The sequence below is a fragment of the Canis aureus genome, chromosome X (genome assembly GCF_053574225.1).
Source record: "Canis aureus isolate CA01 chromosome X, VMU_Caureus_v.1.0, whole genome shotgun sequence".
Classification (NCBI taxonomy): Eukaryota; Metazoa; Chordata; class Mammalia; order Carnivora; family Canidae; genus Canis; species Canis aureus.
The window spans coordinates 53,300,900-53,319,248 of NC_135649.1; the positions used below are offsets into that span (position 1 = coordinate 53,300,900).

The 18,349-nt window shown below is 33.7% G+C and overlaps 1 protein-coding gene and 1 long non-coding RNA gene across 9 annotated transcripts in view; one reads left to right on the top strand and one right to left on the bottom strand.

Annotated features, from left to right (window-relative positions):
- Nucleotides 1-18,349, bottom strand: part of DIAPH2 (diaphanous related formin 2) — a 1,055,757-nt gene that overhangs the window by 201,568 nt on the left and 835,840 nt on the right. For all 5 annotated transcript variants that reach the window (XM_077888176.1, XM_077888175.1, XM_077888173.1 and 2 more), the window contains one exon: nucleotides 11,172-11,307. In XM_077888176.1, the coding sequence (XP_077744302.1) occupies nucleotides 11,172-11,307 (136 nt within the window). The remainder of the gene's footprint in view (nucleotides 1-11,171; nucleotides 11,308-18,349) is intronic.
- LOC144308034 (uncharacterized) overlaps nucleotides 1-18,349 on the top strand; it is a 115,933-nt gene that overhangs the window by 36,679 nt on the left and 60,905 nt on the right. The window lies entirely within an intron of this gene.

Below are 18,349 nucleotides of genomic sequence, written 5' to 3' on the forward strand. Positions count from 1 at the left end.
TGACCCCATAGTGGGTTAATAGAGATGAGTTATCAGAAAACAATACTATGATTAGGGTGCATCACTCTTGCTCAGCACTCTGAGGGCACTCAATAAATACCTGTAGCATTAAATTAAAAATGACTGAAATGACCATAATAATCCTTTTGTACGTGTAGTGTGACAATAGATTCTTTCCTGAGTTTGAAGCAGCCTGGGGCATCAGGGATTCAATGTGGGTAGAACAAATAAAATTTTTTAAAAAATTGTTAGAGACTCAGTTGGGTTCAGTGCAGTTTGTTGGTTCTATGAATCTGTTAGGTGCAATTACTGACATAAGCCTAATTCCTCTGAATGAGAATAGAGCCAAATTAACTGCAATGTTGGTAACAGGTCTTATTTACTCCACGCTTTATTAAGAAATAGAATATTAAAATATGGAACCAAAGTGTATTTCTAATAAATGATTAGGCCACCTACAATGTGTTGTGGTCATTTCTTATGTAGTTAATTTGATTGTTTTCACCCACTTGCATGCATGGCAATAAGCACATACTGTAAAGAAAGCCAAATTTGTAACTGCCAACATTGCTCATCTTCTAGATAAGAACTGATGACATCTTGTTAAATGTTCAACATACTGAATACAACTCTTATGGTTTTTGCAAATCTGAGTTTCTGCATTTAGAATGTAAGAACTTTTAATGAGATCTAAAGTATATTACCTATCTTTTTTCACATATTTATTTTTATCTCCTATTTAAAAGAATATTTTTAGTAGATGTGATTTGTTTTACTGATAAGGCAGAAAGAATGAGTGTTTAACACTTATTTTCAGTGGACTGATGTCAGAAATGTAATTATTTCAGTATGAGCTCAGAAAAAAAAATTACTAGTGATAAGTGGCTAAAATAGGCTACAGGGAAAAACTAGAAGTTTGATTTATCTAAAGTGTATTTTGGGTTTAGTACTAAACCCACTCTCTGACACCTGTGTGCATACTCACTGCTGCTCTGAATAATGGCCCAGAGACAACAACAAAGTCCTGAAGGTCTATCAGGAATTTACATACTGTATGAAAGCTATATGGACAAAATTATGTATAAGCACTATATTCTACAAATTTTCGCCTGTGTAAAATGTAAAGCCAAAAACAGTGGGAGAAGTGAGGTAGTTGAGTAGATAAGAGGAGAATTGTGGACTGATAGAGTTTAGAAAGATTACAATTGATAAAAACTGACATACAAATGGCTTTCAATATAATTACAAAATCAGATTAATCAAAAGGCCTCTTCCCATAGGCATTCTAGACAGCCAAAATTTTATTGTAGTGATTACTGCCATTGATAGTTTTCTTTAATATGCTCACTAAAATAACTATTATTATGAATGGGAAAACAATACTTATTAAGTGCTAACCATGTGCCAGGCAAGTGCTAAAATATTGACATGTATTCTCTCATTTAGTTCTTATGAAAATTCTAGGAGATAGATGCTATTATTTTTCTCATTTTTATTGACAAGAAAGCTGAGGACCAGAGAGGTTAGGTGAATTGCCAAAGTTACACTGTATAGAGGGCAGAGTAATACTGAATCTGAACTCAGGTTTGTGTGGCTCCAAAGGAAAAACGGTTAGACTCATTTCATTTGCAGGCTAACTCAATGGAAGATCTGTCTCAGATAACATGTCTTTGGGGGTCAGCAGACTCACACAGCAGGGTGTAATTTATCACTGGATGGCTGCTACTGTGGGAGCTCCTCTTGCACCTTGATGACTTAACCCAGTACCTAAACTTACAAGTTCAAGAAACATTTATTGAATGAATGGCAGCAATAGGGCATAATGTTGCCTAAATTGGACCTAAAGATATTTCATTAGAATAACCAAGTTCCAAATGTATACTAAGTAACTGGTTTGCTAAAAGCTCTAAAGACCTAGGCAAAGCTTTACTAAATATTTTTATTTGTGAAAAAGTCCTACAAATTTCCACTGAGAAAACAAACTTAGAGGACAAAAAGAATGAGTTCTGATTTTGAAAAAACATAAATTTCTTGAAATATTTGCTAAAGTAGAGAACAAGACGATTTAAATGAACAGAATATCAGTCAGATACCCTTTTTCCTCCATTCTTTTCTAAGTCCACCAGGTATACTCACTTCTTTAGCCCTGCATTGTCATTTATGAGCTGTTCATTAGCATTTGTAGAATATGCCAGAATGATGGTACCTATATTTTCTTAGTAATTTATATATATATTTTTAAAGATTTTATTTATTTATTCATGAGAGACGAGAAAGAGAGAGAGAGAGAGCGAGGCAGAGACACATGCAGAGGGAGAAGCAGGCTCCATGCAGGGAGCCCAACGCGGGACTCGATCCCAGGTCTCCAGGATCAGGCCCTGGGCTGAAGGCGGTGCTAAACCACTGAGCCACCTGGGCTGCCCGGTAATTTATATTATTGTGAGTGTTTTAATACTACTGGCTTCAATTCTGTTATTTATGGGTATCTTTTTTAAAACTTTCTTTAAGATTTTATTTATTCATGAGAGACACAGAGAGAGAGAGGCAGAGGCATAGGCAGAGGGAGAAGCAGGCTCCCCGCAGGGAGCCTGATGCGGGACTTGATCCCAGACCCAGGGATCATGCCCTGAGCTGAAGGCAGCTGCTCAACCACTGAGCCACCCAGGTGTCCCATTTACGGGTATCTTAATCTATAATTTTATGTACTGTAATTTAATGTCTGGGGTATGACATTAGGAAACAGTTTTTACCTTTTCAGATCAAAATGTAATGCGCAATGAATTCATTTACTTATAAGATGTAATTGTTTTAAAACTTGGAACACAGATAAACAAAATTGCTACCCACCACTAGTAATGGAATTTAAATGTTTAGGTCTATTGGCTAAGTTTTTCTAATTCACTCTCAGAAGAATGATTTATCATCAAATCTGACTAAAGTAGTTCATTCTTTATCATCATACTAGAAGTAAACAGGCAATTCTAATTTCCATATAATCTTACATAAAAAGGCACAAAATAGTTCCTGATTAAATAATATTTACATAAGAAACATACTTGGGGTTTCCAATTTCAAAACACCCTTTTAAAACGCATTCCGTTTTATCACTTCCTTTACATCCTTGCAATTAATTTGCTGACTTCCATAAACATGAAAAGGAGATTTATTCACAAATATTACAGATATTGGGTAGGCTTTCTTGCTTTACCTACAGAATTATTTAATTTATTTTAGTGGTGCCTAAGTTATTTATCATCTATACTAATATAATCAAAAGTTGTAGATCATAGATTATATCAAGAACTTTGCATGATTTACATACTATTACACATTTTAGAGTACATTTATTGATTTAGCATATTTTTGCTGCATTTAAATTAGCTTTCTAAATTTTACATTTAAGTAAATGGTGTATTACTGTGCATGCTTTTTATAATTATTTGGGAAATGATGCAGTAAATGTTGGTTGGATGAATAAAATCACCTAATACATCAAAAAATCAATACATAATTATATATTGGTAAAACTGTGCTGATCTTAAAAAAATTTTTTAAAAATTCAATCCATTGTAACTCCCACTGCCTTTTTTCTCCATCTCTTTTATGGAACTTTTCCTCCCTTTTACCACCTTTTTAAACTGCCACAAGTTTAAATTCTGTCTTTGAAAATAGAAACAGATTGGAGGTAACTTTTTTCCCCCCATCTTTCACTATTCCTTTCTAGTTGCATCCATCTTGTACTCACCTCTTCTTTCTTGTGCTTCTGGCTTACTACACCTCAGTATTCCCTGAACAAATTCTTTTTTTTTTTTTTTAAAGATTTTTATTTATTTATTCATGAGAGACACACAGAGAGAGGCAGAGACATGGGCAGAGGGAGAAGCAGGCTCCATGCAGGGAGCTCGATGTGGGACTTGATCCCTGGACTGTGGGATCACACCCTGAATCAAAGGCAGGCATTCAACCACTGAGCCACCCAGGCATCCGTCCCTGAACAAATTCTTATAATCACCTTGGCTCTCCTACCCCATCATACCACAACTTCCCTGCCTGACTTGAAAAGTTTTTCACAGTCTTTCCAACAGTCTTCCCATCTTTCCAACAGTTTTTTTTTTTTTTCTTTTAAAGATTTATTTATTTTTTTATTCATGAGAGACACAGAGCAAGGTAGAGATCTAGGCAGAGGGAGAAGCAGGCTCACTGCGGGGAGTCCAATGCAGGACTCAATCCCAGGACCCCAGGGATCACATCCTAAGCCAAAGGCAGAGCTCATCCACTGAGCCACCCAGTTGCATCTCTAACAGTTTTCCAATTCAAATCCTTCTCTGCCAATGACAACAAGGACAATGGGAATGTCAGAAAATATTTAGTAAACATTGAACTAATTATCAGAGACCAAAGGTATCAACATATAATTGATAGACTAATAGAGTAGAAGTAACACTAGTCTCTGTGGGTTCCCTCATTTAGCCCTCATAATAACAAGGAAGATACTATTATTCCATTTTTATAAATTAGGAAATTAAGGCACAGAGATGAAATACTTTGTCAGAGATTATATGGCTAGTCAGTTGTGGACCTGGGCCTTGAAGATAGGATATATCGTCTTAATAATTTTGATGTACTTTCCTGTGGGCCATTGAACATATCATACATGAGGCCTGCTCCCTTGTATGCTGACATGCATTACTGCTGATGTTATTTCCATTTATTTGAATAGTTTTGCCTCTGTTTAGCCAGGTATTACCCATCCTTTAGCATCAAGTTCAACCGAGACATTGAGACTATACTTAGTCTTTTCTGCAAAACCTTATGTCATTTTACTAGACTTCACTGAATTCCCCTTTTAGATATTTCCAAATAATCTCTTTTATATATTAGTACATCATTTGCTGGTTCAGCTTTATTTTATCTGAAGGGTAGCAGAATGTGTCACTCCAAAATATATCACTTTGGCATAAGGATTACTTTGAGCTGAAGGCAACTAAGAAAAAGCAGATAAGAAGAAAAGCTGTCTTCCCCCTACTTTCCTAAAAGCAGGACATAACTTTGTAAAATGTCCATCTTCCTGTCTTTACCAAGAAGAACATAAGCGATTCATCAGAGACAATTCTAAATAGACCCCTATCAGTCCAGAAATAGCAGAATGCCCAACTTTATTAACTGGCCCTTATCTTCCATTAGTTGCTCCATATATTTACCTTCTTATAATTTGCTGACCTAGAAATTTAGTACTTTTTCTTTGCTTTACCTATAAATTTCTAAAACTTGATTATTCTTTTAAGATGCTATATAAGCCCAAGATTTTTTTTTTTAGATTTATTTATTTATTTCTATTTGTGATAGAGAGAGAGAAAGAGGCAGAGACACAGGAGGAGGGAGAAGCAGGCTCCATGCCGGGAGCCTGACGTGGGACTCGATCCCGGGACTCCAGGATCGTGCCCTGGGCCAAAGGCAGGCGCCAAACCACTGAGCCACCCAGGGATCCCTATAAGCCCAAGTTTTAACCAGTCCTTTGAGTACCATATCACTGAGTGCTCTCACATATATGCCACATTAATTGTACCCTACTTTAATAAATCTATTTTTCTTTGGTTAATCTATTTTTAGTCAGTCTAATTTACAGGGTCCCAGCCAAATAACCTCAGATGGGGAGTGGGAAAAACATATTTTCCTCTGTTACACATTTCTCCAACAAAATTGTAAAATTCTCTGACAAAAGTCTTAAGGATGGGGACTGTATCTTGAATTTTTGTCAGATTCTGCAATGAACACAAAATGACTCTCAGCAGCAGCAATGACAAGTACGTTCTAGGCCCCGTGCTTAATTACCTCATTTAATTTTAATGAGAGGAGGTAAGTGTCATTATCTTACATTTATAGATGAGGTGATTGAGGCATGAAGAGATGAAGGAAAAGAACAAGGTCATAAATCTAGAAGGTGGCAGATCTAGAACTGATCTTCTAGCTCTTTTAAATTCTCAGACTTCAAGAACTTTTTCATTTTAATTTTATGTTTACAAAATGACTCTCTTTAACATATAACCATGCCTTTTTTCTCCTTTACAATTAAAAAAGTACTGATTCTTATCATGGCTTTTGCCTTCTGATCTCCACTTCTCTCAAAATGGAGGCTTAAAACATGGTATTTTTTAATGGATTTGACATGAAAGATGTAATTCTCTGGCTGCTTGTTTTCTGTGATATGTTCACTTAATTCTGAGTTCAGATGAATACATTTGGATAACATAAATAATCTTTCATGTTTGCTTTATCCTTTTATTCTCCTGAATAATTAATTTCTAAAATATTTTTTGGGATGAATACATATAATTTTGCATGTCAGATAAATATATCTTACTATTGTTACTTATTAGCTATATGGGATCACAAGATATTTTCTAAAAGGGAGGGGTTTGCAATTTTGCTAAGTTGGTATGAAATAGAAACTATACAGAAAGAGTGTATGTATTTTTAAAGTTGCTAGAAATTTTCAACTGACTTTCTTTACCCAAGGGACTCTTTACTTAACTACTATTGTTATAGGTAGGGTCCTCTGGTTGTAATGGTATGTATCTCCAATCACACATGCACGAAATACCTTTATGGTCTATATAATACATATTCTACAATGGCAGTCAAATGTTTGACATCACTTCTCAGTGGAAAGGATGAATATAATTCCTTTACTGGACAGTGGATAACACTATTCTAATTAGACACATATTAAGTTCTCTAAGTCACTTTCTGATTGCACCTCATTCTCATGTCACCCATGGATTCATATTTTATGTAGCCTGGTCATGCTTCTCCAAGGCCCTCAAAGTGTCTGCAATTGATTTCCACTCAGTTAACAATAGCATCTTTTATAAGACACTCTCTGAGAAACTGACACTGAGTTCCATCTTGACCCTCAACTACCCAACTGTGTTATTCTTCCTCACATCTTCTTAAGGCTACACAATTCCAATGGAAGAATCTCTTTCTGAAACATATTTATAAGTACTGATACACATATATTTTTAAGTGTAAAATAATACTACAGTAATAGTAATAATAATGATAACAAAGTATTTGCAACATATGGGCCAAAAATCAAGAATCTAATGGTAAAGTTTACTCTTTGATCTCTAAATAGAGATACGGTAACAATGCACATAAGATAAATCCTATTTTAAAGTGTCTTTCATATTCACATCACTCAGCTAAGTATTTGCATAAAAACTCATTTGGATCTTCATACTATGGCTTTTTTTTTTCTTCATACTGTGGCTTTAATGATATTTGAAAAGATAATTGACCAAATCTTGGGAAATGAAAATATATACTAGAGACAATCAAAATAGGTCCTTTCTTCCCTTCTTTTTTTCTATTTCAGGTATATTTTTAGGGAAATAGTGAAATATTAAGTCCTTTGGGAAAGGGAAGGGTGCAATGCATTGGGGGGCAAGATTATGTTCTTGCCACAAAACTCAATAGACTCTGTCTTGATTGTTTGCTCTTTTCATTATTCACCCCAGAGATTTTCAAAGTGTGGTCTAGGAACTTGTAGGGGCCTCTGAGATCACTTCAGATATGCAAGGTAAATGCTATACCCATAAGAATAGTGATACTTTTTTGCCTTTTTCTCTCGCATTCCTTCATGAGTTTATAGTGTTCTCCAGAAGCTACATAACAAATGCTATTGCACTTAATTGAATGTAAAAGCAGGTATGAGAATCAAGCTGTCTTTTATTAAGCCAGATTTGGAAGAGATTTACAATCACTAAATTTTCTCTTCTTATTAATTTATTTTTGGGGCCAGGAGGTTAGAATGTAAAGCTACTTTTTATAAAAAGATGTTATTTAGCATGTAATAGGTTTGCTTTGTTATTTTAATTGAACTAGTAAATAAAAAATTAAAATGATTTCTATAATTTTATTTATTATGTCTGCTTTAATTCTAGGATAGTAAACATCAGTATATATTATGCAAATAAGCAAAATTGTCAGATTCTGCAATGAACACAATTGCATTGGGATCCACAATAATTTTTTAAAAATATAAGTGGGCTCTGAGACCACATACTTTCGGAACCTCTGATGTATATACTTTACCTTAGTGATCTCATTTGAACTCATATGTTATGGGTTGAATTATCTAATTAATTAGGGTGAGGTCATACTGTAGTAGGTTGGACTCCTAATCCAATATGAGTGGTGTCCTAATAAAAAGAACATCATGTGAAGAGACAGACATGTACACAGGGAGAATGGCATGTGAAGATTGAAGTTATGTTGCTACAAACCAAGGAACTATCAGAAGCTAGGATAGAGGATAGAACAAATCTCTCCCTAGCATCTTCAGGAAGATCGTGGCCCTTCCTACACATTGATTTCAGAATTCTGTTCTCTAGAACTGTGAAACAATAAATTTATATTGTTCTAAGCTACCAAGTTTTTGGTACTTTTTTACAGAAGCCTTAGCAAACTAATATACCCTAAATTTAATCATCAAAAACCTACGATTCTCAAGTCTGTTTGTCTAGTCCAAATCTCCTTCCTGAGTTTCAAATGCATATGATATACAATGGCTACTTAGACATTTCCCAACTTTCCAAAAGGTCTGAAAATGAAACGTTCAAAATAACACTAATCATTATAACCTTCCTGATGAAATCTGCTGTATTCCTTAATTGTTTGTCTTTGTGAAGGGTATCACCTCTCATAATGCCTCCTTTCCTCAATTCCCACAGCAAAACAATCATCAGGGTCGTTCAGTTCTACCATTTAATACTCCTCTGGAAATGGTTAATTTTATGTGTCAACTTGGTTGGGCCACAGTGCCTAGATACTTATTCAAAAGTTATTCTGGATGTTTTTGTGAGGGTGTTTTTGGATGAGATTAATACGTAAACCAGTGGATTTTGAGTAAAGCAGATTGTTCTCCATAATGAGGGTGGGCCTCATCCAATCAGTTGAAGGCATGAATATATCAAAAGACTGACCTCCCCTGAGTAAGAAGGAATTCTACAAGCCAAGTTCATTCATACTTGAACTACAACACCAGCTCTTCCCTGGGCCCATCCTGATACCCTACTCTTCAGGTTTTGGGTTTGCCAGCTTCTATAATCATAGGAGCCGATTCCTTTAAATAAATTTGTTTCTATATATCCACGTCATTTAGAACTCATATATACCTCTTATCGTAACTTCTCTAACTTCCCTACCACTGTGTTAATTCTAACCACCATCATCTCTTTTCAGGAATACGATAATAATTTTATAACTTCTATTGTTACAGGCCCTTCTCTTTCCTATCCTCTATGCTTCTGTCAAAATGATGTCACTAAGAAATCTATGTGAGCACATCACTTTCCCATTTATAAACACTGATGGGCTTCCCATAGCTTTCAGCATAAAGCCCTCAGCATAGCAAGGAGAATGCACAATCTGTCCCCTACTTCTTCCATACTCTTATATCACTACTTGTCCATGCAAAAAAGGGAGTAACTTTTAGTACTATTCTACTGACTCCATCACCTTTTAAGTGAGAACTTCCTACAAATACCCATTGCCATGCTGTACTCTAGTGCTTTTCTTAATTGAGTATCTTTAGTCAGGAACAATTGGTTTGATCATAATTATGAAGTCTGTTGGCTTAATTATGTTGATGCTACTCTTTTTAACCTTTGTTGTTAATCTCTTTTTCTTCTTTTAAAATGATGTTATCTTTATTTCCTGGGTAGAAAAGATAAACTATAATGAATTCTTAAAAATTTTTATACACTTTAAAGGTATAAATTAGAAACTTAATGATATACATATCATTTAAGAAAATTAATCATTAAAAAATTACTGCAGAATAATTGATAATGGTTAACTATTATAATTAATAGTTATAATCAAAATAATTAACAATTAAATCTGGCCACAGACTGCCTACATTCTACCTCTTATTGTTTCGTGAACTTGAGAAAGTTATTTAACTTCTCTGTGCCTCAGTTTCCTCATCTTAAAATGAGATAGTAGCCCTTTCCTAAAAGGGTTTTATGAGAATTAAATGTGTTCATATATGTAAAACTCCTACAACAGTTCCTGGTACACAGTAAGTGCTACATGTTAGTAACTGCTGTTAGTTATTATTATTTAACAATGCCATTTATAAGTGCAAAGATTTTATAATCAGAATACTTGGACTCCAATCTTGCTGCTACACTTCCTATTTGTGTGATCTTGGGCAAATTCTTTAATTTCTATGAACCTCAGTTTCCTCAACTATATGAGGTAATAACAGTATCTACTCCTCATGTTATGAAGATTAATTGACTTAAAATATGTGAAAGTCAGAACAGTAATTGGCACGTGGTCAACATTACACAGTACTAATAATTTTTATTGTCATTATATTAAGAAATAGGTGACCCATATAAATCATGTTCTCTTGTATCTTATTCAGATTTTGCTTTGTTTTTAAATTCTCTAACTCCCAGTGGCAAAGACTATTCCTTTTCTTAATTTTTCTAAAATTTCCAGAGTGCAACTACTGGTGCCAATCACTTTATTTACCCTGTCCTTTTTAAAAAGAAAAGAAAAGAAAACCAAACCCCCATCTTTAATATACAATCATTTTTGCTAACTAAGAAAACAACTTACTTTATACTATCTGGACATACAGTATCTTTGTTTTTAGGGTCACAGTTGAATAAGATGTCTCCCTATTTTTTTTTCATCTTATAATAGTGATGTCAATATCTATTATGACTTGAAATGTTCAAGGCCCCAAGGAAAACTGTTATTACTACATTGTCAACAGACATGTGTCAACAAAATTAAATTAGAGACATGGGACTCATCTCCCCATACCAGTTTTTTTTCTTTTCATCTCACCCTCTTCTTTCCTCACCAGTGCATCATCAATAACATAATATGATATAATTTGATAAAATAAATGAAGGGAAAGAGACCATTTCCACAACTTATTACCTTGTATTGGCTCTCAAAAATCTTGAGTGCTCAGTGTAGGGTGATAAGAAATATAGATAATATCATGAGAGAAAAATGACACAAATAATTAATAATATTGTGGATTTTCTATCGAGAACACAATTATTTACTTGGTAATCCAAAATCAATGAAGTAAAATTATTTTGTACTTTATATATCCTTAAAAAATTGAAATTGCTTCATACCTTTGTTTATATCAATGAGTTGTTTCTTTTTCTTCTGGCGTTCTAACTTTTCTTGTTCAGCTTTCTCTTTTGCAAGCTTTGCCCTCCTAGTCTTCTCTTCCATTTCTTTTCTCTTGTTGTTTTCTTTCACAGCTTCCTGTATATATAAAGTCAAACACAAATCCTTCTATTACGCATATATTGCAGAAGCTGTGAAATTTTAAAATTGTATGTACATACGCATGCATGTGGGTGCTCAGAGATGGTAAAATATTATAGCAGATTCAAGGTCCTTGTATATACTATTAAGAGAAACAAAAATTCTAGGACAGATCTTCTTGAAAAATAATTAAAAATAATTCAGGTTTTGTTTTTACAATTTTATTTAAATTCCAGTCAGTTAACATGTAGCATATTAATTTAAGGCATACAATATAATGATTCAACACTTCCATACAATACCTTGTGCTCATTACAGCAAGTGCACTCCTTAATCCCCATCACCTATATCACCCATTCTCCCCTCTCACCTTCCCTCCAGCAACCCTCAGTTTGTGCTCTATAGTTAAGAATCTATCTCCTGGTTTGCCTCACTCTTTTCCCTCCCTTTGTTCATTTGTTTTGTTTCTTAAATTCCTCATGTAAGTGAAATCATATGGTATTTGTCTTTCTCTGACTGACTTATTTTACTTAACATAATATTCCCTAATTCCAACCATATTATTGTAAATAATAAGATTTCATTCTTTTTGATGGCTAATGTTCCATTGTGTGTGTATGTATATATGTGTGTGTATATATATATATATATAAATAAATGTATATTTTACACATATAAAATTTGTATTTATATGTTTTACATATAAATAAAAACAATATAATATGCATATATACCCTATGATCCTTTTAACTTTTTTAACTTTCTGAGAAACCACCATACTGTTTTCCATAGTGGCTGAAGCAGTTTGCATTCCTACCAACAATACAAGAGGATTTCACCTTCTCCACATTCTCACCAACACCTGTTGTTTCATGTATTGTTGATTTTAGCCATTCTGACAGGTGTGAGGTGATTTCTCATTGTAGTTTTGATTTGTATTTCCCTGACCATGAGTGATGTTGAGCATCTTTTCCTATGTCTGTTAGCCATCTGAATGTTTTCTTTGGAAAAATGTCTATTCATGTCTTCTGCTCATTTTCAACTGGATCATTCAGCTTTGGGGTATTGAGTTTTATAAATTCTTTTTATATTTTGGATACTAGCCCTTTATTAGATAAGTCATCTGCAAATATCTTTTCCCATTCCAATAGTTGTCTTTTAGTTTTGTGGGTTGTTTTCTTCACTGTGCAGAAGCTTTTTATCTTGATGAGTACCAATAGTTCATTTTTGCTTTTGTTTCCCTTGCCTCAGGAGACATATCTAGAGAGAAATCACCAAAGCTGGTGTCAAAGAGCTTACTACCTGTGTTCTCCTCTAGGATTTTGATGGATTCCTGTCTCACATTTAAGTCTTTTTTTAAAAGATTTTATGTATTTATTCATGAGAGAGCGAGTGCAGGAGAGAGAGAGAGAGAGAGAGAGAGAGAGGCAGAGACACAGGCAGAGTGAGAAGCAGGCCCCATGCAGGAGTCCGATGTGGGACTCGATCCCAGGACTCCAAGATCATGCCCTAGGCCAAAGGCAGGAGCTAAACCGCTGAGCCACCCAGGGATCCCTCACATTTAAGTCTTTCATCCATTTTAAATTTATTTTGTGTATGATGTAAGAAAGTGGTCCAGTTTCATTGTTTTGCAAGTAGCTGTTCAGTTTTCTCCGACACCATTTGTTGAATACACTGTCCTTTTCCTGTTAGATATCCTTTTCTGCTTTGATGAAGATTAATTGACCATGTAATTGTGGGTTCATTTCTGGGTTTTTTATTCTGTTCCATTGATCTATATGTCTGTTTTTATGACAGTACCATATTGTCTTAAAGACTACAGCTTTGTAATATAACTTGAAGTCCAGAATTGTAATGCCTCCAGCTTTGCTTTTCTTCTTCAGAGTTGCTTTGGCTATTTAGTCTTTTGTGCTTCTATACAAATTTTATGATTGTTCAGCTCTGTGAAACATGTTGGTGGTATTTTGACAGGAATTACATTAAATGTGAAGATTTCTTTGGGTAGTATAGACATTTTAAGAATATTTGTTCTTCCAACCCATCAGTGTGGAATATTTTCCATTTCTTTTTGTCATCTTCAATTTCTTTCATCAGCGTTTGATAGTTTTCAGAGTACAAGTCTTCCATCCCTTTGGTTAGGTTTATTCCTAGGTGTCTTACTGTTTTTGGTGCAATTATAAATGGGATCAATTCCTTAATTTCTCTTTCCATTGCTTCATTATTGGTGTATAGAAGTGCAACAGATATCTGCATGTTGATTTCGTATCCTGTGACTTTACTGAATTAGTTTATTGGTTCTAGCAATTTTTGGTGGAGTCTTTTGGGTTTTCTATATAGAGTATCACGGTCTCTTCAAATAGAGGAATTTTGACTTTTTCCTTGCCATTTTAGATGTCTTTTTGTTGTTGTTGTCTGATTGCTGAAGCTAGGACTTCCAGTACTATATTAAATAACAATGATATGGGTGGACATCCCTGTTTTGTTCCTGACCATACAGGAAAAGCTCTCTTTTTCCCCGTTGAAGATGATGTTAGCTATGGGTTTTCCATATATGACCTTTATTATGTTGAGGTATGTTCCCTCTAAACCTTTTTGTGAGGGTTTTTATCATGAATGGATGTTGTACTTTGTCCAATGCTTTCTTTGCATCTAATGAAAGGATCATATAGTTCTTATCCTATTTTTTATTAATGTGTATCACATTTATTGATTTGAGAATATTCAACCACCCTTGTAACCCAGGAATAAATCCCACCTGGTAGTGGGGAATGATTTTTTTAATGCATTGTTAGATTTGGTTTGCTAGTATTTTATTAAGAATTTCCATATCCATGTTTTTGTATGTGGGATATAGGCCTGTATTTCTCTTTTTTAGTCAAGTCTTCATTTGGTTTTGGTATCAGGGTAATGCTGGCTTCATAGAATGAATTTGGAAGTTTTCCTTCCTTTTCCATTTTTTTGGGAATAGTTTGAGAAGAACAGGTATTAATTTTTCTTTAAATGTTTGGCAGAATTTGCCTGTGAAGCCAATTGGCCTTGAACTTTTGTTTGTTAGGAGTTTCTTAATTACTGATTCAGTTTCTTTGCTGGTTATCAGTCTGTTCAAGTTTCCTATTTTTTCCTATTTCAGGGTGGTGGTTTATGTTTCTAGGATTTTATCCATTTCTTCCAGTCTGTCCAACTGGTTTGGCATATAGTTTTTCATAATATTCTCTTATAATTGCTTATATTTCTGTGGTGTTGGTTGTTAGAAAGTAACTCAGGCTTTAATTGCTGTTACCTAGGGTGGCAGAAAATTAGGGAAATGAATGTTTACAGATGTAACAGTAAACATACTTTTTCCATTGTTGAAATATCAAGTAGTTTTGATTCACAGGTTAAATAAGAAAATAAGGCTTAGCAAGTATTTTACCACTTCATTATACATCTTTCCCTTATCTGCAAGATGGGAATAAGAAAAACTTCCTCATAGGATTTTTGTGAGGAAAAATGAGATATACTCATAAAGTGCTTAGAACAGTAGGTCCATGATGATGGTGGTGGTTGTGATAGTGGAAGTAACAAATACATCTACTGGTGAAGGGCATGAAACAATCAGCTATGTCATCACAGGAAGAAAATACCTGAAAGTTTAATAGCTTATTACATGTCAAGATCTTTAGAAATACTGAGACATATTTGAAGCTATTGTCTGATGTATTTTAATTAAATTATTTGTGTAACTCAAATGAATAAGTATATTTCAGTAGGTGGTATGGGAGAAAATGGAAATAAACTGACTAACTAGTATAATATTAACTTTTTTTAATTCAGAGAAGTGAGTAATACAAAGACCTATCAAGAGCAAGTTCCTTCTATCAAGTTATTTGGATTTTTTTCCCTATTATTCTTGATTAGACATACATGATGGTATAAAACAACTATTTTACAAAAACTTTGTTACAGAAACTCCAAAGAAAAAGACTAAATAACAAGAAACCATCTACAAGGCTTTTCCTAGAGGTATCTATATTGAAAATTGTTTTCTTCAAAATAAATAACACAAAAATTTTAAAAACTCCCAAAAACATTACCAAAAAATCTCCTGAATTGCAAGAATTATTGATATCCCCCACTTCTTCTGCCCCCATCAGGCTAGTACCTCTAATATAAAGCTAAGAACACAAATCAATCTGGCTCCTAAAGGCAAAATCAAACACTACCACTTAAAGATAAACTGGAGTTAGAGAATCATAATTTTAGAGCAGTGTTTCTCAACCTCAGTACTGCTGTCATTTCTGGCTGGTGTCATTTTTTGCTATGGGAGCCATCTCGTGCATTGTAAGATTTAGCAGCACCCCTGACCTCTACTCACTAGATGCCAGTAGCACTCTTTTCTGGTTGTGACAACCAAATATGTCTCTGGCTATTGTGAAATGTAAGGCAGGTGGAAAAATACTAACCTGGGGGTTTCACAGAAATAATTTATTCATGAAAAATTACAAACTACTTGTGAACCCAACTTCTTTCCAAACATGTGGAAACGGAGTTCCAAATGAATTTAACTAAGGTTTAAGGTCACACATTTATGTAATTTCATATTTGGGAATAGAAGTCATATCTCTTTATTCCTGGTTTAATGTTTGTTTTATTCTTCAAGGAGGAAAAGACAATGTGGATCAAAAGCACAAGCAATAAAAAAAAATATTAATAAGACCTCATCTAACTAAAAACTTTTTATCCATCAAAGGACCCTGTCAAGAAAGTGAAGAAATAACCCACAAAATGGAAGAAAATATTTGTTAATCATATAACTGATAAGGATATATAAAAGGTCTTCCATATATCAATATATCAATTTATATATATATTATACATATGCATATACATATCTCAGATAAAACATGAAAAGATGTTAGACATTGTTAATCCTTAGTGAACTGCAAATCAAAACTACAATGAGGTGCCACTTCATGCCCTTTAGGACTGCTACAATTAAAAAAAAAAGAAAAAGAAGACAACCCAAAAAATAACAAGTGAGGATGTGGATAAATTGGAACTCTTTGCATTCCTGGTGTGAATGTAAAATGGTGAGGCATTCTGGAAAGTAGTCTTGCTGTTCTTCAAAATGCTAAACATACAGTTACATATGACCCAGCAATTCTACTCTTAGATATATAACCAAGAGAAGGAAACACAGGTTCATACAAAAGGTTGCAGAAGAATGTCCATAGCAGCATTACTCCTAATAGCCAATAAGGAGAAACAACTCAAATGTCCAACATTTATATAAATGGGTAAACAAAATTTGGTATATATCCATATAATGGAATGCATTCATCTATAAAAAGAATGAAGTATTGATATATGCTGCAACATGGATGAACCTTAAAATATTCTGCTACATGAAAGAAATCAGACACAAAATATCCATATGGCAAGATTTCATTTATATATAATGTCCAGAATAGGCAAATCCATAGAGACAGAAAGTAGATTAGTGATTGTCAAGGGATGGAATTGGGGAGAATGGGGAGTACCTCTTGGTGAGTATGGGGATTCTTTTTGGGGAGTGATGAAAATGTACTGGAATTAAATAGTGGGGATGGTTGAACAACCTTGTGAATATACTAAAAAACACTAAATTGTATATTGCGAAATGGTAAACTATATATGTAACTTTATAAACTTTATATGTAAATTTATATGTAAATCATATCTCAATAAAAAGAAAAATTTAAAAAGATATTTGAAAAAAGCAGGATTTAAATAAAATTACAACTTAGTAAAAAAAAGGGGAAAAGGCAACATATATTCTGGCTCTGACATAACAAGTTGTATGATCTTTTGGTAAGTAACATAGGAGGTATATAATAGGGGAGAAAAGGAAGGTCAATGCTTATGTATATTTTATTACTGGTCAAATCTCTGATCTGTAAACAGTTACCAACATCTGGGTGGACCCTTCTATTATCAACCTAAAGGGTTGTTTAGCTGCTGAGTGCTGTCATTTATTATAAAGTTGAAAAAAATGGCAACTTGCATTTGTAGTTTTTCTTTTTCTGATAATAGCACATAATGGAAATGTATTATGTGCCAGATGTTTTAAGTAAATAATTTTGAATGTTTATAGAAAATCTGCAAAGCAACTATTACATGTTCTTATTTTGCAGGTGATAACACTTAGGCTGAGATAGTTTAAGTGAGATGCTCAAGGCTACAAAGCTACTTAAGTAGGAAAACCACTTATCACTTATGCTACCATGATGCCTTCCAAGCAGATTTGCCAGATAAAATATAAGATGTTAAAAAAAAAAAAAGATGTTCAGTTAAATTTTTATTTTAATATCAAATCAACCACATATAATGTCCCACACAATATCCAAGTGGGCATTGGGTACTGAGTGGCATATATTTATACTAAAAAAATCATAATATTTGTGACACATTGATATTAAAAATTATTTATGGTTTATATGAAATTCATATTTAACTGAGCATCCAGTATTTTCATTTGGTAAATCTAGCAATCTTATTTCCAACACTTTTGATTTTTTATAAGCATCCTCTCATGGACTAAAATCATCAATGAAAACAGAATGATTATAAGAACATAAAAAATAGCCCAAATTTAAACCATATTTGAGAACAGAAATATTGACACAGATTACTAATACGCATTATATGGCTCATGGACTTGAATCATACTATTTGTGTAGCATTCTCCAAGTATTTGTTTCCTCTTTGTTTCTTGAAAATAGAGTAAAATTGAAAAAGTTTATATAAAAAATCTATACTGACACAATTGGGAGAAGAAAATAAGTCGATAATTATTATTGAAGAATTACTAATGGAGAAATTTGGCATATATGAATAGGTTAAATTTCCATACAAAATGGGGACTTGCAACTGGCACTACTAAAACAACATGAATGTAGATATAGTAAATGATGAAACATATCAAATAATGGCCCATCAGTTTACATCTTAAATGTTTCAGGTATAGATTTAACAACAAAATGACTTTAGAGTTTGAAATAGCATGTGTAATCCTAAAGAG